Source organism: Gorilla gorilla, chromosome 15, assembly GCF_029281585.2.
Source record: "Gorilla gorilla gorilla isolate KB3781 chromosome 15, NHGRI_mGorGor1-v2.1_pri, whole genome shotgun sequence".
NCBI classification, from domain to species: domain Eukaryota; kingdom Metazoa; phylum Chordata; class Mammalia; order Primates; family Hominidae; genus Gorilla; species Gorilla gorilla.
The window spans coordinates 94,742,070-94,761,346 of NC_073239.2; the positions used below are offsets into that span (position 1 = coordinate 94,742,070).

Below are 19,277 nucleotides of genomic sequence, written 5' to 3' on the forward strand. Positions count from 1 at the left end.
GAGGACTGACATATTTGCAGATGGAAACCACAGGACTCAAGGATGGGTTACATGGAGAGGTGTGGAGGAGGTGGAGGTGCCACAGTCACCTCCCCGGGTTCTGGCATGGACGGTGGTGGGTGTTAGCAGGTCATCCTACTGGCAGTTGGGGAAGGAATTTTCTATAATGCTGGAATTTGCATAGTTGCCTCCTCTTTCCTCAGGGTAGGAGCGAGTGGGTTGTGGTCAGAACGTCAGCAGGTGGCACCGAGCAATGTGGGGTTCAGCATTGAGAGGCTGAACAGCCTACGGTCCCTGGTTTCTAGATATTAAAAAAAAAGAAAACTCCTTAGCACCCTGATCTAATGAGAGCTCTGGGGTGTGAGTGTTTCCCTGTCACCGGGTTTGTGGATGGAGAGGCTGTTATTTCAACAGCTAGAGCTGCTCCTGCACGTCAGCCACGAAGTCCTCATAGTGATGAGAGTCTGGCCTGGCCCCACTGCTGTGTGTGAACCATGGACTGTTGCCTGCACGTGAGCGGCAGAGGAAATTGGGCTCCTTGGGAAGAGAGGAAGATGTCGCTTCAACTGAGCAGGGCTGAGCATTTGGCCCTGGTGCTGGGAAGGAATGACATTGAGGAGGAAGCCCGGGAGGGAAACAGGGACTGGTTTCAAGTGTCCTCGCCTGGCATGGCAGAACTAGGAAGCTGTGATGTTCCCCTTCCTGGTCACACATCTTGGGGTTCACACTTGACCTATGTTCCCCTCATCTCATTCCCCAGCTTTCCAGCCCCACCACGACCCTGCAAAATATTGCAAAAGACTAAAAATGGACTTCCACTGAGAGCGTAACACTAGTGCTGTAATCACCGGTCTGTAAAATTTGTAAAGGGCCTGTATGAGGCTCCTATTGGCTGCTGTCACAAATTACCACACATTGCATGGTTTCAGTCAACACACATTTATTATCTTATCCTGCAGGCCAGCAGTCTGAAAATTAAGGTGTTGACTGGGCTGTATTCGTTCTAGAGGCTCTAGGGGAGATTCCCTTTTCTTGGCTTTTCCAGCTTATAGAAGCCACCTGCCTCCCTTGGCTTGTGGCCCCTTCCTTCATCTTTACAGCCAGCGGTATAGCATCTTCCAGTCTCCCTCTGCCTTTTTTACCCTGTCACCTCTGCATCTGTCATGTCATCTCTTTCTCTAATTCTGCCCTTTCTACCTCCCTCTTGTAAGGATTCTTGGGTTGATATTGGGCCCACCTGGATAATCCACGTTCATCTTTCCACCTCAAAAGCCTTGCCTTTGGGGCACCTGCAAAGTATCTTTTGCCACATAAGGTGAACATCTTTGGGGGGCTCATTTTCTGCCTACCACAGTGTCAGATAATAAATGTTTTAGGTGTTGCAGGCCATACCGTCTCTCTGTCACAACTGGTTACCTCTGTAGTGGTGGCACAAGCGCAGCCATAGGCAACATGTCAATGAATGAGCATGCGCCCCAGTAAACCACAGGTCTACCAAGGCAGAGAGAGATGGGTCGCTGATCCCTGTGCTAGTGTTCTTAATCACTGCTCTGCTTGCTGAACTGAGCCAGTAGAGTTATGTTGACTGCCACCCCCCGACCTCCCAAGTGTGGACTTCGTCTCCCCAGTAGATCCATGGAGCCTGGGTTTACCTCCCTTTAAAATTCCTAGGCACTGCTGGTATCATGTGCCAAGTGAATCCAGAAAGCCTTTTACTGGGTGCAACATCCTTGCGTGTACAAAGAGCTTTGGGGCTGGGTGCAGTGGCTCACGCCTGTAATCCCAGCACTTTGGGAGGCCAAGGCGGGTGGATCACCTGACGTCAGGAGTTCGAGACCATCCTGGCCAACACAGTGAAGCCCTGTCTCTACTAAAAATATAAAAATTAGCCGGGTGTGGTGATGCGTACCTGTAGTCCCAGCTACTTGGGAGGCTGAGGCAAGAGAATCACTTGAACCTGGGAGGTGGAGGCTGCAGTGAGCTGAGATCATGCCACTGCACTCCAGCCTGGGCAACAGGGTGAGACTCTGTCTCAAAAACAAACAAAAACACAAAGGGCTTTGGTATTACTTGCTTTTGGCTCTGAGGCAAGCATCATAGCTTAGGCACATTTGCTGTGTGGCATTTTGCTACCTCCTGAAGCCCAGGACGTCTGTCCTGATAGCAAATGGAGCTGCTGTAAGTGAAGAATGCTGTGCTTTGTGGATGCAGGAACAACTGAGGGTTGTCGGAAAAGGCCTTTGGGGTTTTGTGAGGGTGAGCTTGTCAGGTTTTAGAATTCACGGCCCTCATCAGAAATGAATGTGAGCCTTTGTGGCTGGGCGTTCACCTCAGTGGGCAGGAGCTGTGGATGGGGACCCCTTCCCAAGGGGGAAATGGGGAAACCAAGTCTGGATTCCTAGTTTGGGAGTTGCTGGCTTTTGTATTTCTGGCTCTCTCCAGTCTCTGTATCTCATTCTCCTTATTCATGGTTCACGCATGCTGTTCCCTTTGCCTGGAAGGCTTCTCTACCTCCTGGGTTCAAACGATTCTCCTGCCTCAGCCTCCCAAATAGCTGGGACTACAGGTGTGTGCCACCATGCCTGATTAGTTTTTTATTTTTTTGTAGAGATGGAGTCTCGTTATGTTGTCCAGGCTGGTTTTGAACTGCTGACCTCAAGTGATATTCCTGTCTTGGCCTTCCAAAGTGCTGGGATTACAGATGTTGAGACACTGCACCTGGCCAGCTTCTCCTTCCTTTCTTCAGCTAGTTAACTGGCTCCTCAGCCTTCAGATCCCTGCTGTTTGTCATCTTCTCAGAGAAGCTCTCTCTGCTCTCCCTGAGCAGGTTCAGCCCCTGAGCATAGGCTCTTATGGTGCCAGCTTTCCCTTCATTGCACTTGTCAGAGTTGGCCATTTTACTTTTATTTGTGATTATGTGGTTACTTTCTATCTCCTTCCCTTGACTTTTAAGTTCTAGCTGTAACTCCGGAGGCTGGTGGCTGTACCCACTTTGGATTTACTCCTCAAATGCCCAGTGATTAGCATCGTGCCCTGCACATATTAGTCACTTAGTAAACATATGTTGGATAGATAAATGAATGATCCATAGCGAATATATTCTCCTTTATAAAATGTAGGCAATAATCTCTCCTCTAACCTCAAGGGAGGGTTGAGAATTACATACGAGCATTTTGAAGGGACCAGACCTTACCCAGATATAAGGAACTACCCATGGTTGAGCATTCAGTCCGTGCAGGGCAAAGATATCCTGACATTCCCTTGTATTGGCCCAAGCTCAAATTCAAGGGAGAGGTGGTGGGTTCTCACGTGGGCAGGCTTGCAGTGCTGGGTGCAGGGCCCGTCTTGCCTGGGTCTAATCTCCTGGCACCACCTCTCTCAACTGTGGTGGGGCATAAGCACTTGGCCTCTGGGGCTCAAGGCTGGCTCATTGCCTCAGTACTTGGATCACCCAGGGGTTACCTGCCTGGCCTGGGCCCTGGCTCTGGGTGTCTCTGGCTTCATACTGTACTCTGTCCAGGACCTCTGGTCTCTTTTACCCTAGAGATCTCTGTTACAGGCAGGGACATAGATATGTCACCCTGTGAGGCTATAGAAGTTATTAAGATGGGGAATGCTGAAAGATTAGATTTATGATAGCCAACGGTGGATTATGAAGAATAATTTATCAAATGTCAGTGCCTGTGGCCTACAATTTAGAGAAGGTTTGCTTAAACTGGGAGGTCTGATTGGACTGTCCCCTCCCCCACCACGAATGAATGACAGCTCTACTGGATGGCTTCCCAGGCTGGCCAGCCACACTGGGTGTTTATCTGCTTTTCATTAATCATTATTATCACAACATTTCCATAGAGTCCCTTCATCCACAGCTCTCAAGGTACCCGGCACCTAGGAGGCTCCCTCAGCCACCGTGAAGGAACTGTAGCCACTTCTGGGAGGTGTTTCAGCTCCCCTGGATCAGCTGGAGGGCCCAAGGTCCCCTCTCCCTGATGAGGACAGGAGAAATCTAACCTGAATTCCATTCATCTGTTAGGAAATACTTACCGAGTACCATCAGGTGTAAGGTGCTTTTGATGCAGTGCTGAGCAAAAGCAGACGTCTATAGTCTAGAAGAGAAGAGGGAGATTAAGCAAATATGAAGAGGTAAATGTGCAGCTGTGGCGATTGCTCTCAAGGAAGGTGCATGAACCCTGAGAATGTACGCAGGGGAGACTTCTCTGAGGAGGTGATGGTTCAGCTGTGATTGGAAGAATGAGTGGGGGAAGGGAGCCTTTTGGCCAGAGGGGACAGTGTGTGCAAAGGGCCCATGGTGCATGCAGAGAGCATGCTGGTGGCTGAATGAGGTCATATGTTTCTAGCAGAGGGAGGAGGGTGGGGCAGGAGAGGTAGGCCGGGTCAGACCCCATGGGTCATGTTCAAGATTTTGGCTCTGGGAAGCTGGTGTAGTGACTTATGCAGAGAGAAGTGACATGATCAGCTTATGTTTGGGAAACTCACCCTAGCTGCATGTGGAGGCTGGATTGGAAGAGATAGGGCAGGCTGGTGAGGAGGTCATTGCAGTCTCTGGGGAAATGAGGGTGGTGGCTTACACTCACTGATGGAAGCAGACTGAGAGGCCGAAACTGCTGACTCTGTGCCCAGCACTCTTCACTGTAGCACTCTGCCCTCATAACTGGAGGCGTCATGTGAGGCACCCACTACTGTGGCAGTTATTGGGGGCTACTATAGGCTCTATTCTAGACCCTTTATGTATGTGGTTTCATATGACCCTATGAGGTCGATATTAAAATAACCATTTTACAGATAAGGAAACTGAGGTACAGTGGATTTGAGCCTTGGCAGTTTGACCTAGAGCCTGCACTGGAATCACCAAGCCTTACAGCTTCTCAGGCTAGACTGTCCTGACGAGCTGATGGACGTGCCTCAGAGCGCGCACACAGCCATCCTGGAGTATGGGTGCCCCTGGCTTCTTTTCTTCCCTACCTGTCAGCCACTGGTCATCATCTTGAGGGAAGAAAGAAGCTTGGTCTGACCTGTGATGCCCTTGACAGAGCCAGGTGGGTGATGGCCTTGTGCCAGGAGGCCGTTCAGCAATTGGCAAGCATTGTGCCAGCCTCCGTGCAGGAACAGTTCTGTAATTTCTGGGGTTGGCCCTTGTCAGGAGGGCCTCAGGTTCTGCTGCTGGCCCTTCATTTTCTTTTCGCCTTGGCAACAGCAATAGCTAATGGCTCTGCAGAACCAATAGTTTGATCTTTTGGAACCCCAGAAAGAACACAAACTCCATGGAAGACAAGGTTGGCGTGTCCTTGAGCTGTTATTGCTGTTATTATTTTTATTATAATAAATTGCTCTGAGTTGGAAGCTGGTGGTGAGGGTATTCCCACCTTGAGGCAGAGCAGCTGTTGAGTGGGATGGAGGCCCAGACAAGGAGTGAGGAGGGAGAGAGACACTTGATGCCTGTTCTCCCCTCTGATCACCATGGTCACATCAGAGTTCTCCTCTTCTTACCTTGCCGAACATTTCTTTCAGGATTGGAGGAAGCAGCAATGTGCAGGAAGCACTGTCTCCAGCAGGCCCTGCTAAAATACAAGTGTGTTTTTCTGAGAGGCTGTTGCCTTTGGACGTCTCCTCATGGCCAGAGCCTGTGTTAAGTACACCCTATGTAATTAACATGGTTCCTGTCATATGACGGTCCTGCAGTAAATATGTGTTGACTGATTGGCTTAGGCTAAGGAATAGCAAATTGGTTTCATTTCGTATATGAACTCTGGTCAATTTGTAGTGGCTGCCTGGAGCACTGTGTTGAGATTCCAAGGCATCATCTGGGATCATCAGGAATGGACTGGTGATGTCTGGCATGGGTGTGCTTGGGGTGTGTTAGTTAGCTATTTCCACATAACAAATTGCCCACGTCCCACCTACAAAACTTAGTGACTTAAATCAATAAACATTTGTTATCTTACAGTTTCCATGGGTCAGGAATTTGGGAGGCTCTGGCTGAGTCTCTCATGAGGTTGCAGTCCTATGGAGGCCTGGCAGGGGCCGGAGGATTGTTTCCAAGATGGCTCACTGTTGTCAGGAGGCCTTGGTTCCTTGCCACATGGACCCCTCTGCAGGCTGCACCAGTGTCACCATGCCGTGGCAGCTCACTTCTCCCAGAGCAAGCAATCCAAGGGCGAGTGAGAGGCTCGTCACAGCCTTTATGACTAGGTCTTGGAAGTCCCATGCTATCGCTTCTTCTATGTGTTCTTTGTTGGGAGTGGATCATTAATTCCAGCTCACACTCAAGGGAGGGGAATAGGTGCCCCCTCTCAAAGGGAGGAGTATTATTTAAAAGTTTATGGACATGTTTTATTTAGTTAATTAATTAATTTTTAACATCCAGTTGGTACTAAAAAGATTCTGTTAACACCTATCAGGGCATGTCACTTCCATGCTTAGGACACTGCAGTGGTTTCTCACCCTTTTCACCCCTAATAATTAATTAATTGTAAAGACAGAATCTTGCTATGTTGCCCAGGCTGGTCTTGAACTCCTAGCCTCAAGCAGTCCTCTTGCTTCAGCCTTCCAAAGTGCTGGGATTACAGGTATCAGCCTCCATACCTGGCCATTGTGAACATATTTTAAAGCTATCACGGGGAAATGAGTGTGCTTGTGCCACTTGCTGTTACCGTGAAGTCACCTGGGAAGATACAGGAATAATTCTGAAGAGGTGGGTTACAAATCAGACATGTTTAAAGGAGAGGGGCAGGAATTGCAGCAAAAGCAGGTATTGGCTGATAGGGCAATGACAAGATATAGGGGTATCTGGGGCAGGTCCCTGGGAAGTGGTACAGGGAGAACTGGATGGGTTCCAAACAGAGGTGTTGGAGAGGTGGTGGTGGGTTTTCTGCCCAAGGCAGACATCTGAGTTTTGCAGAGTCCTAGATAGCTGGAGTTATTGTGTCTGCCTTAGGCTGGGGGTGGGAAAGGGTGGGTGAAACTCTCTCCAACCACTTCCATTAGTGTGGACAGATACTTGTCTCTCTGCTCACCAGGCTCCAGTGGATGGCAGCTGGCACCCAGCCAGGTGTAGGGGGGGCCAGCTCGAGACTGCAGGAGCCAGATGTTGTTTGCTGCTGATGCCATGGTAACCTGCCCTGAGTTGGTTCTGCCCCAGGTGCCCTAAGTGGGAACTGCTTGGTCTTGGCATCTAGGCCTGGGCTTGCCTGCTTTGAGGCAGGCTTCCTTCTGCATCTGGAGCCAGACATTTCGGTGTTTGTGAGATGCATTATTGATACGGTGATGTAGTTTCTAAAACCAAAATCGGCCTGACGTGACCGAGTATGGGAACAGCAGGCTGGAAAGTGGGCCATCTTGGAAGAATTCGGCCGTCCCCCATCCTGTGATTGGGGAGCCCCTTCCCTGAGGGCCCTGAGGCTGGCCACGCTGCGGCATCTGGAGGGTCTGTTTAAGGTACTCCAAGGAAAACTCCTCAGGAGGTGTCGTGTGGTTTCTCCAGAAGATCCTGACTTCCCGTCACCTTATTTTTGTCTTGGCCAGTGCTTGGCTGCTCAGTGTGGCAATTTGGAAACATTGTCCAGTACCCTGGCTTCATGGGACTCTGCAGGGTGGAGTTTCTGGATAGTCTCTTATTCTGCCCTTTGACTCGGGTGTGATGTCACTTGGTCTCCTGATTCCCAGGCTCATGAAGCCAGACTGCTGAGGACTTAATTGCCCCAGATTTGTCAAGCCCCTAGGGGATGACACATTTTTTCTTACCGCCCCCCGCCCCGTGCTTTTTTGCTCATTAAATGACAAACACTTCCCCCCTTCGCACATGTGTGCACACACACACAGAGAAAGAAACCAAACGATAAAAAGCCAGAGAAACTCTTTTTCTGATTATTTTTCCTTTTCCAGACAGGGACATCGATATATTTGAATCACGGGCCGACAGTAATTAAAAAGCACATAACTAGTCATATTAAAATGCAGTTGTTTTACTTAACTGATTTTGCCGCTAGACCCAGAGCGGGGGAAAAAAAGAAGTGGGGAAAGAAAGCCTTAGAAAAGGAGGCAAGTTTCTGTGAGTGACTGGAGGCAGCTGAGGGCCCTGCTTGAATCTAATTGCTGCAAATGCTGCAGTTTGTTTCTGGTAATGGTTTTCTGCTGAAAGGGCTGGGGGACAAGGCCTGATTGGAGGGGGGTGGTTTGTTTCAGCTGCATGGGGGGTATAATTCTGCTTTCGGGACAGGGTCTATTTTTCCTTACCATCTATCAGCATAAAGTACTTCCACTGAACACTTTGAATCAAGGTTCCATTTAGAGATACTTTATTCATATTTAATTACAGGCTGCAGCACCAATCTTTAATTACCTTTTTTATAAGCCAGCTAGGAACATCCACTAGCAATCAATTATCATGTGTGTGTATGTGTGTGTGCTTGCTTAAGCACAGGAGGGTGTGGGCGTGTGACTTGCTTCCTGATAGAGAAGGAAAAGATGGCTGCAGGGACACTGGGGAGGTGGTGGGGTGGGGTGTCTGTGTGACAGGTTTCCGGTGCCCAGTGAGGGGTGCATCCTCATTCCCCATGCCTGTCTTTGCTTCTGCTGGTGGAACTGGGGATGTGGGCAAGTCCTCACAGCTGGCTCTTGTTTAGGGTGCTGAGTTGGCCACTGGGATTAGGTGGTATCTTGGGGCCCCCTTGATTCCCCTGGTGGGGATGGGGAATTGTGGGAGGCCTCCTTCATGTCCTCTGGGGATGTGGTGGACCAGGCTTCCTCTCGCCCTGGAGATTAGGATCTGCTCGCCTCAGCTCTTTCTTTCCCTCACCTCCCTGTGGGGTGCTCTTGGCAGCTGTTCCTGCTACACAGCCCTAGTGATGCCATGTCACTCTTCAGTTGCAATGACTCTGCAGTGCCCCTGCAATGACACTGGCTTGAAGACTGGTTGTCCTTCTCAGACAATGAGCACATGTTCCTGGGAGTCAGGTGGAGGCTTGGGGTAAGGATTGATGTCAGATGACCCCCAAATCCCTTTTCAGTGGGAAGATTGGGCCATTTTAGCTGCCTGAGAGATGAGGGTGTGAGTTCACAGCTCTGCTCCAGAAAACCCTCTGCTTGGTGCTCCTTCAGGAACTCCAGAGGGCTTGCAAAGGGACTTGGTGTTGATCTCATTATGTAACAGCTGGGGACATTGCCGAGGCTCTGCCTTTCCTTCCATTCCTGGGTTCCTGTCCCAGCAAGGGGGTGGGGAAGGGATGGAACTCACATTTACTGGGTCTTGTGTGGGGCCTGGGCACCAGGTATGTGTTTTTTTCACTTATCCCTGCTGGGGCCTGAGAACACTATATCCATCAGAGCCCCTTCAGTTGTGTGTGGCAGATAACTGAAACTGACCTAAGCAGGAAAAGGAATCATAGGGTGGGTACTCAGGCATGGCTGGATCAAGAGGCTCAAACACCGTGGCCCGGGTTCACTCCCTCTGTCTCTGCAGCAGAGGCTTTCTTCTTTGTTGCTACTATGTGACCCTCAGCAGTTCTACCCCAGGCTTATATTTTTATGTTTAGGTTCAACTGAGAAAAACATCTATATCAAACGAAAGTAAAATGATTGAGTCTGATTGGACCAGTTGAGTTACCTGTATATCTCTGAACTAATGCATGTGGCCAGAGATATTCAGGGTCCTGATTGGCCAGGCCAGGGCCTCACACCTGCCTTGGAGGAACAGGTGTGCTTTTTCTATTTTGGAAAGCTCCACGTTTGAGGTCTTTGGATTCATAGGAATGTGGGGACAGGAAGGTCTAGCCATTTCAAAGGGAAGGAAAAGTTGATTCAATTCTTCTCCAGTGGAATAGTGGATTCATTCATTCAACAAATTTGTTTGGCACCAACTAGTTCCAGCCCTGTTCTAGGGAGTTGCAGGGAATTCAGCAGTGAACAGAACAGACAAAAATCTTTGCCCACTTGGAACTGATGTCCTAATGGGGTTTACAGGGATGATGATCCCAAACCCAGGCCCAAGATAAAGGGTTCTTATGCTGAGAAACTCAGGGTGATTGGGTGGATGACAAGGGAAGAATTTTGCCATTGGGAGTCTAGAATTCACGAAGGAGGAGAAAAGACAAGTGTGTTTTTGGGGGAGCAGGGAGAACCAGACACTGGGAGAGACACAAATAACAAACCAACCAGGATGAAGGGGGCCAGGGAAGCGAATCCCATACCCATCTCTCCTGACAGAGAAGCGTAGGCCTTTCCTCATGTGGCCTGGGCCTTTCATCTGGGCAGGTTGTTGATAAATGGGGATGGAGTTTAGTGAAAGCTACAACAATGATGACAGGGCTGGAGGGAGTGATTTATGAGACGAGATTAGGAAAGTGATGGTGTAGCCTAGCAGATGGGGTGGGATGGTGGCTGTGGGTCATGTGACATCTGAAGTCCAAGGAGAGGAGTGGAGGGGCAGGGCAGAGTGGCTGATGCAGTAGCAGGGATAGAGGGAGGAAGGGCTGTGCAGACTGAATAGACTTCAAAGCATGAGGGCCTAGGAGGGTGGGCCAGGAGAGCAGGCATCTATACATGCTTGTGCATGTGTGTGCACATGTCTGGACTTTCCAGGATTGTGAGGCTGCACAGAGGCTTAAAGAAATGGAGAGGATTAGGATTTCAGCCTTGGCCAATCTTGGAAAAGACCTTTAGGGGCCTCTTTCCTAGTTGGCAGAATATTTGGATCTGGACCATGTAGGTGTGACCACTCAAGTCAGGGAATTTTATTTCCTTCAGGAATATTGGTATGGCATTTCTAAGAGGGAAGGAGGGAAGGAAGAAAGAAGAAGGAAGAGTGAGGAGTATATTTTCTACTTCATAGAAAAAGAAAATGAGGCACAGAAAAAGCAAGGGGCTTTGTCCAGGCCTACCTTCGAGTGGCATTGCAGGTGATGACCTAGAGCAAAGTTCTGGCTTGCAGCCCTGGGGTCTCTGCTGGAGTGGCCAGGCTGGGAGTGGACTTGGTGACCCATGTTGAGGCTGCTGCTCAGGTCGGAACAAAAGGCGGTTGTTGGTCTGGAGCCTCTGCCCAGGATTCTTTGAGCTCCCCTGGTTGGTAGAATGGAAACATCCTCTGTCTGATCCCTGAGATACTGGGGCTGCCCCGGGCCCACATTCTGTTAATGCTGGATTGTCCATATGTAAGAGCCTAGAAGGCACAGTGGTGGATAGTTCAATGGGCAAATAAAGCTCAGTTCTGAAGAGCACTTCTTTGGCCTTTGATGGAGGTGCTTAGGGGTCCGTGCACAGGTATGAGGATGCGCCTTCCATGTACGTCTTCTGTCCCCCTTCCTCTGTATGCCTACCGTGAATGTCCAGCAGTGGAGGACCAGGCAAGACCCTGGGCTGGTACACAACTGAGAAAGCAAAAAAATCTGTCCTGGAGGCTGGGTGCAGTGGCTCACGCCTGTAATCCTAGCACTTTGGGAGGCTGAGGTGGGCGGGTCACTTGAGGTCAGGAATTTGAGACCCCATCTCTATTAAAAAATACAAAGATTAGCTGGGTGTGATGTCACACACCTGTAATCCCAGCTACTCAGGAGACCGAGGCAGGAGAATTGCTTGAACCTGGGGGGCAGAGGCTGCAGTGAGCCAAGATCATGCCACTGCACTCCAGCCTGGTCGACAGCGCGGGACTCTGTCTCAACACACACACACACATGCACAACACACACACACACTCTCTCTCTCTTTCTCTCTCAAATCTGTCCTGGGGGCACTAGGCAGCCCTGACTCTGGCCCATCTTCCTGGCTCCCTCTCACTGAACTGGGTCATCTTTTTCATTGCTCTGTTCTCTCCACTCCCAACAGATCCATGATTTGTTCCAGAGCTTCGATGACACCCCTCTGGGGACTGCCTCCCTGGCCCAGGTCCACAAGGCAGTGCTGCATGATGGGCGGACGGTGGCCGTGAAGGTCCAGCACCCAAAGGTGCGGGCTCAGAGCTCGAAGGACATTCTCCTGATGGAGGTGAGAGCCCTCCCTTTCTCCTTCCTGTGTCCTCAGTCTACATTTCCCTGGGATCCAGGCCGCCTAGGTGGAACTGGTTCAAGCTGGTGAGTGGAGTGTGGCCCTTCAAGCAGCAGAGGGAGAGGAGAGCTGAGATTACGACAGAGGAGGTGTTATGACAGCTCCGTGACCATGAAACCCTGTGGCAGCATGGGTTAGTTCTTGATTTGTCCCTGGAGTTCCCAGGAGCTGCCTGTGATGGTCTCAAAACACACTAAGTGGCTGCTAGGGGCCAAGGGGACCTCAGGGAAGCGATGTTGTAGAAATGAGCTGAACCAAAGGTGTGTTTTTTGTCTACCAAAGGGATAGACAAAATTACATCTTAATTTGTTAAATTGTAACAAAAGGGAGCATGTGGTCAACAGGGATATAAAAATGACATACAGATCACATAGAAACATCTATGCAGGTTGCAGGTTTGCTTCTCTGGTACTTATTTGGAATGAAGAAATTCACGTGTCTGAACGGTCCTAGGAAAACCCTTAGTGGACTTTTCTAGCTCTGTGCTCAGAGTAAGGGCGGAAGGTGCTGAGCAGCCACTGCTTGAGTCAGTAGCCATCACCCCCTACGGGGAGGTCAGCAATCTGTTTAATTTGTCAGTATGTCCCTTTTCTTCCTTTTCTTGTTTCCCTTCCTTTGCTCCCCTTCCTCACTCTGGACTCTTAGTTTATTCTTTCAACTCTAACCAAACTTGATGCATATATTGAGGGTCTTCTGCACCCTGTGCTAGGTGGGTGCTGGGGACATGAGAGTGAGTGAGCCCCATCTTCATCTTGGGGTAATCCTCATTTAGTGGAGACAGGCGTGTAAACAGTCACAGCGTGTTTGCACAGTGCCATGTAGCACTGTGCCTGGATGGATGGGGCACCAAGGGGGCTGCAGCAAGATGGTGACTCTTGAGATAGCCAGGCAGCGGAAGGACAGCCCCGCGGGTGTGAGGGCCTGACTGCTTGGAGGACAGAGTGTACTTGGATAACTTCGGCCTGTTCAGATGGTATGAGCTCGAAGTGGAGATGAGGCTGGGAAGGTAGGTAGGACAGAACACGGGGGGTTTGTATTCCAGGCTAAGGCGTAGAATGGTATGTATGGTCAACACTCACTACATATTTGTGGATCTGAGCAGATCTGATTTTTTTCCTGTAGTCAGTGGGGAACCATTTAAGAATTTTTATCAGGGGACTGTCATGATCAGATTTGCATTAGAAATAAAAATCTGTTGGGAGTCTGGAGAATGGATTGGAAGGCAGAAAGACTGTAGCCAGGAGACGAATTGAGCTGCTGCATGGGTCTGAGACAGAAATAATGATGTGAAGTGAGGAGTGTAATGGGAGTAAGGGAGATGGATGGGTTCAAGGGGCAGAATCATCAGGATTTGTGACCGGCTTTACACATGGGGTGGGGGCAAGGACTGGTATGAATGAGAAGGAGACAAATATCTTAGGTTTCTGGCTTAAGTGATTACGTTTAGGTATATTTAACTATATATAGTAGTTCCCCCTTATCTGTGAAGATACATTGCAAGACCTCCAGTGGATGCCTGAATCCTCAGATAGTGCCCAACCCTATATATGCTGTTTCTTCTTATACACACTGATATGGTTTGGCTGTGTCCCCACCCAAATCTCATCTTGAATTGTAGCCCCCATAAGCCCCACATGTTGTGGGGGGGACCTGGTGGGAGGTAATTGATTCATGGAGGCATGTCTTTCCCATGCTGTTCTCATGACAGTGACTAAGTCTCACAAGATCCGATGGTTTCATAAAAGGGCAGTCCCCCTGCAAAGGCTCTCTTGCCTGCCACCATGTAAGATGTGCCTTTGCTTCTCCTTGGCCTTCTGCCATGATTGTGAGGCCTCCCCAGCCATGTGGAACTGTGCGTCCATTAAACCTCTTTCTTTTATAAATTGTCCAGTCTCAGGTATGTCTTTTTAGCAGCGTGAGAACAGACTAATACACATACATACCTATGATAAAGTTTAATTTATAAATTATGCATAGTAAGAGACTAATAAAATATAATTATAACATAATTATAATGAGTGAGGTGAATGTGGTCTCTTTCTCAAAATATCTTGTTGTATTGTACTCACCTATTTTCAGGACACAGTTGACCTTGGATAACTGAAACCTTGGAAAGCTAAACTATAGAGAAGGGGGACAACTATTTATCAGTCAGGGTACAGTTGGGGAAAATAACTTGCTCTATGTTACTCCCAGATCATAGACATGGGAGTGGGAGCCGCAGATGCTGTTTGAGGCAGAAGAGTTTCCATCTTCTCTTGCCCCCCCAGTACGCCAGTATCCCTCAGTGTTGCCTCTGGGCAAAACCTAGCTGGCAGCAAGTTGGCAAGGGAGCCTGGGAAATGGAAGTTCTTATAAGAGTAAGGGGATCGGGATGCCTCTCAGAACAAAGTGAAATGGTCAATGCAGCAACCACGTAGGGTAAAATAGTGCTCTTGGCAGTTTTGGATAGGGCTATCCCTGTTGGTCTGGAGTCCAGGCTGGAATACAAATTCAGCATTTATGAGTAAAGATACTTTTGATAGATGAATGTGGTGGAGTAGTTAAGATCACTAGAGAAGGTATATAGACTTCAAAAAAAAAAAAAAAAAAAACAGAAGAAGAAGAAAGAAGGCAAGGAAAAAAAACTGTGCAAAACATTGGGGGGTGAGCCCAAGAGGATAAGTTCATGAATGGGACTAAGAAAGCATGGTCAGAGAGATTGGAGGAAAACCAGGATTGAGCAATGCTGCTATATTCAGTGGAGAAAAGTTAAAGATGAAAGCACTATATTAGTTATCTAATGCTGCATAATGAGTCACCTCAAAACACAGTGAGCTTAAAACAACAGTCATGTGTTTTGCTCATGAATTCGCAGTTTGGCCGGGGCTTGGTAGAGAAACTCATCTGTTTTATGCAGCTCTAGCTGGAGTAGCTTGACTGGGGGCTGGAGTGGCACATTTCCTGGCTGGCAAGTTGGTGCTAGCTATTGTCTGGGAGCTTAACTGGGGCTGTGGGCCAGGGCCTTAGTTCCTCTCCATATCAGCCTCTACATGGCTGCTTAGTCTTCCTCACAGCATGGCGGCTGGGTTCTAAGAGCAAGTGGCCCAAGAGAATAAGGCTGAAAGTACATCACAGTTTTATGACTCAGCCTTGGAAACTACATAGGATTACTTCTTTCTTACTCTTTTGGATGAAACAGTCATAAAGGCCCCCTTAGTTAAGTTCAGGGTTGGGGAAATAGACTCTACCTCTTAATGGGAGAGTGGCAAGGTTCTAGAAATGAATTAGAATGGGAGGTACTGTTGCAGCCATTTTGGAAAACATAGTCTGCCAGAATTCCTCAACGTTGTCATATGGGAGATCAAATCAGTAAAGCACTGGAAAGGGTATTTTGGATCTGGCGACTTAGGGTGGTTAGAAAGAGCAGCTACAGTGGCCTGATCAGGGTGAAAAAGAATTGAGACTCAAGGAAGTGGAGACTCTTCATGGAGAATGTACTGTTTTCAAATATTTAGCTGTGGAAGGTTTGGGAGAGTTAGGGTAGTGGTCAGAGCAGAGCATAGGATTAAATACTGAGGAGACTTCAGTGGAATCATAGCTGATGGGGAAGGGGGCAGGTTGGGGATTCAGCAGAGAGAAGTAATTGCTAGATCAAGTCCTAAGGGAGATTCAAGCGACTGGGAATGAAGAACACAGGTGGAAACCTTAGCCTTTGTTTCGAGCCAGTGGAAGGTGGGAAGGCTGGGTACAGATGAGTGTGTGGGGCAGAGGAGAGGGGGAGGGAAAGTGGGCAGCAGAGTGTGTAGCAGCCTGATAGCCTCTATTTTTTCTCTGAAGTGGGAGGTAAGACCATCTGCTGAGAATGAGGGGGTAGAAGGTAGCATTGGAGACTCGAGGTGGGTGAAGGTTTGGAACAGCTACTGTGTGCAGTGGAAAGGGAGCTGACCAGGGCAGGAGAGCAGGATTGCTGGGTGGCCATGAGCATCCGCCTGCAAACCTGATTTTTCTAGCACACCTGTCAGCAGCTGTGGAGCAGCCATAGCTGGGAGAGACCTGGGAGACTTGGAGGATCCCAGGGTTTCCTGAATCCCAGAAGCCACTCCTGAGTCAGGCAGGAAGCTGCCTCTGCGTAGTAAAGCCATCAGGGCTCACTTGGACAGGGAGGACAGCTGTCGCTTTTTCTCTGCGTTTTCTTGCTGGCTCCCTAAGTAATGGTTGCTGTAAGGTCAGAGCAATAATAGCAGTAATAAAGATTTGGCATCTTCCTCCCTGAGATAAGCATCACATGCTTTTCTTGGGAAGCACAGCCTGGCAGGCTGTGTGCAGAGTACAGAGTGGCTCCTTAGTAGTGGCTGAGGCAGTTCTGGGGCTGGGACCACAAGGCAAACCTGAGACCCGCACTCATACCCTTCAGGAGAACAGCTGGAATGGAGGCCTGAGGCCACCACCCCATGGACCGTCAGGATTAGCAGCAGCACTGGGTAACACTGCCATCTCACTGGGCTTCATCTCTGGTGGGAAAAGTCCTGCCTGGGTCTTTCTCTGGTACAAAACCAAGAAGGGCCCAACTGGAAAGCTCATACTTGAAGTGAATATTTTGTTTTTCTGTGTTGAGACCTAAATGGTGTCTTATATTTAGGAATGACAATCCAAGAAAGGTATTAAGCATTCTTGGCTTGAAGAATGATTTCTAGGGGACATTTAGGGCTACCAGAAACTTAGGGACAGAGAGGAGGAAAAGCTACTTTTCTGCATAGCCTCTGCGTCTCCTTTCATGCCAACTCCAGGTGTGGTGTGCCCTTATGCTTCTCTCCCACTGTTGTGCACTCTCCTCTGCCCCATAATTGATCACAGCCTGGTCTTAAGAGGAAAGCAATCTGATGAAAGCAATTCACAGTGAAGAGAGTGACTGATAGGCTTAACCTCTTTATATTTGCATCTTAAGAGGTGACCTTCTACACCCAAACTCATAACTACTGTGCATTTACAGGGTGATAGAGGTCTACAGGGGTGAGACTTTTGAGAGCAAGGGGGTGGTGACTACTGGTTGTGTCAGTTGGGATGCTTTCAGTTGGCTCTAAGAATCAGAAAATCCAACTGAAAGTGGTATAGCTAATACTAACCCATATTATCTCACATGTGAAGATGTCTGGAACTTGGGTCAGCTGTTCCAAGGCTGACAGCCCAGCACCTCATTGTTTGTAATGACTCAGACTCTTTCCGTGTTTCACTCTGCTATCTCAGCTTCCTGGCTCGCCCTCCTGAGCGAGCACCGCACATGGTCCCAACACAGCTGCAAGAGTTCCTGGTGTTACAAGTAGGGGACATCCTCATATTCTTTATCAGAAAAAAAAAAAAAAAAAAGATCCCTAGCAGAGTTCCCTTCATTTGTTATTGTCCAGAAGTAATGCCCACTCCCAAATCAGTCTTGGCAAGAAAACTGAGACCACCTTGATTGGCTTAAACCAATCATGACTCACCTTCTCGGACCTGCTATCCTTGAAGGACATGAAGGATGTACAAACTTGGGGTTGTGTTAGCCAGGATGATGGGGGAGATGGCTGTTGGTTTGGCCTCCAATAGCATGTACTACCCTAGAGTTTTGTGTCTACTCTGAACCTGGCAGTTTTGTGTCTCCTGTGAACCTTCTCCCTTGGAGAGGGGAGAGAGCCTCTAGGATAGACTGTTGAAGGATGGCAGGGAAGGGAGGCTGATTCTCAGTAAATGGTGTTCAGTGAATCTGATGGTGTCGATGACTTTGCACAAAAGAAAAAGGCAGAGCCAGGGATGTTTTTTCAGCTTTGTCATTATCACCTGATATTGTCCCTTTAATAGTTGGGGCAACTCTACTTCTAGATGCACGGCCAGTGACTCTTATTGATTTGAATGGCTGTCCAGAGCCAGACTAATTGGGCCCAGAGATTGGAACAATGATTCAGCAGGAGGGGGTGAAGTGATGAAGCATAGTCCATCCGTCTGCTGGCGGGCTGGCTTTGCAGCAGTTCTTTTCTACCCACAATATTGGGGAACTTAGCGGGCCATATCTCACTGCCATTCTCACTGCTTGAGGGCAGGGTAGGACTCAGATGATCCCTGAGCTGGGGGACTACCATAATCTCCAGGTCCTAATCACCCTGTATCACTCCCAGTTATTTCTCCAGCTTCTGAATTGATAAGGAACACTCCCTTGCCCTCTCATCCTAAGGAATCTAACTCATTGCCAAGTACTATGCCCTTCATGCACTACTGGGCCCCAAGGTGCTCGGCTATGTTGGGGTGGGACTCTTTGGCCTGAGCACTAAATCTGATCTATTGCTTGATGTCATCTGGCCCATCCCAAGGGTCTCAAAAAGTGAAAACCCATGGCAGTCATGTTTTTGACCTTTTCTGAGCAGCATTTTCAGTGCATTCTGTCTACCATCTTGTTTCTTCCCTTCCTTCCTTCCTTCCTTCCTTCCTTTCTTTTTTTTTTTTTTGACAGAGTCTCACTCTGTTGCCCAAGCTGGAGTGCAGTGGTGCAATCTCGGCTCACTGCAACCTCCACTGCCTGGGTTCGAGTGATTCTCCTACCTCAGCCTCCCAAGTAGCTGGGATTACAGGTATCTGCCACCACGCCTGGCTAATTTTTGTATTTTTAGTAGAGACAGGGTTTTGCCTTGTTGGCCAGGCTGGTCTTAAACCCTGACCTCAGGTGATCTGTCTGCCTTGGCCTCCCAAAGTACTGGGATTACAGGCGTGAGCCACCGCGTCCAGCCTCATCTTGTTTCTTTACTAAATGTGTTGTTTGAACAGTGGGTGGCTAGGCAATGTTTATGTCGGCACAGAATCCAACAGTGATTTTATTTTTTAAAATATATATTAAAAAATATCCAGAGACGTGGGCCACCCAAGGAAACTTCTCTTCACCCTATAAATCTGTTTTCTAAAAAGCGTGTACTTTAATAACTTATCAGAACAAAGATAAACCCCGTGAATGGCAAGCTATGTACATCACTCTGAATTGATTTTCGATCCTTGTTGAACGTTCATTTTTGCCAGTTTGGATCGGTACAGGCATTCTATTTAGTGTGCTGTTTTCCCATGGAACATTATTTCTTTTATAATGTACACTAACTTGATAACAGTAACTTGCATTTCCAGTTGCATTTTACAGTTTACAAAGCTCCTTCTCTGCCTTATCTTGAGCTTCCTATTGTATTGTCCTGTGTCGTTGTGTTGTGTTGCACGAGGCAGGGCCGCAT

The 19,277-nt window shown here is 48.6% G+C and overlaps 1 protein-coding gene across 8 annotated transcripts in view; it reads left to right on the forward strand.

Annotated features, from left to right (window-relative positions):
* ADCK1 (aarF domain containing kinase 1) overlaps positions 1–19,277 on the forward strand; it is a 161,724-nt gene that overhangs the window by 102,381 nt on the left and 40,066 nt on the right. For all 8 annotated transcript variants that reach the window (XM_055361091.2, XM_004055523.5, XM_019010236.4 and 5 more), the window contains one exon: positions 11,836–11,994. In XM_055361091.2, coding sequence (XP_055217066.1) covers positions 11,836–11,994 — 159 coding nt within the window. The remainder of the gene's footprint in view (positions 1–11,835; positions 11,995–19,277) is intronic.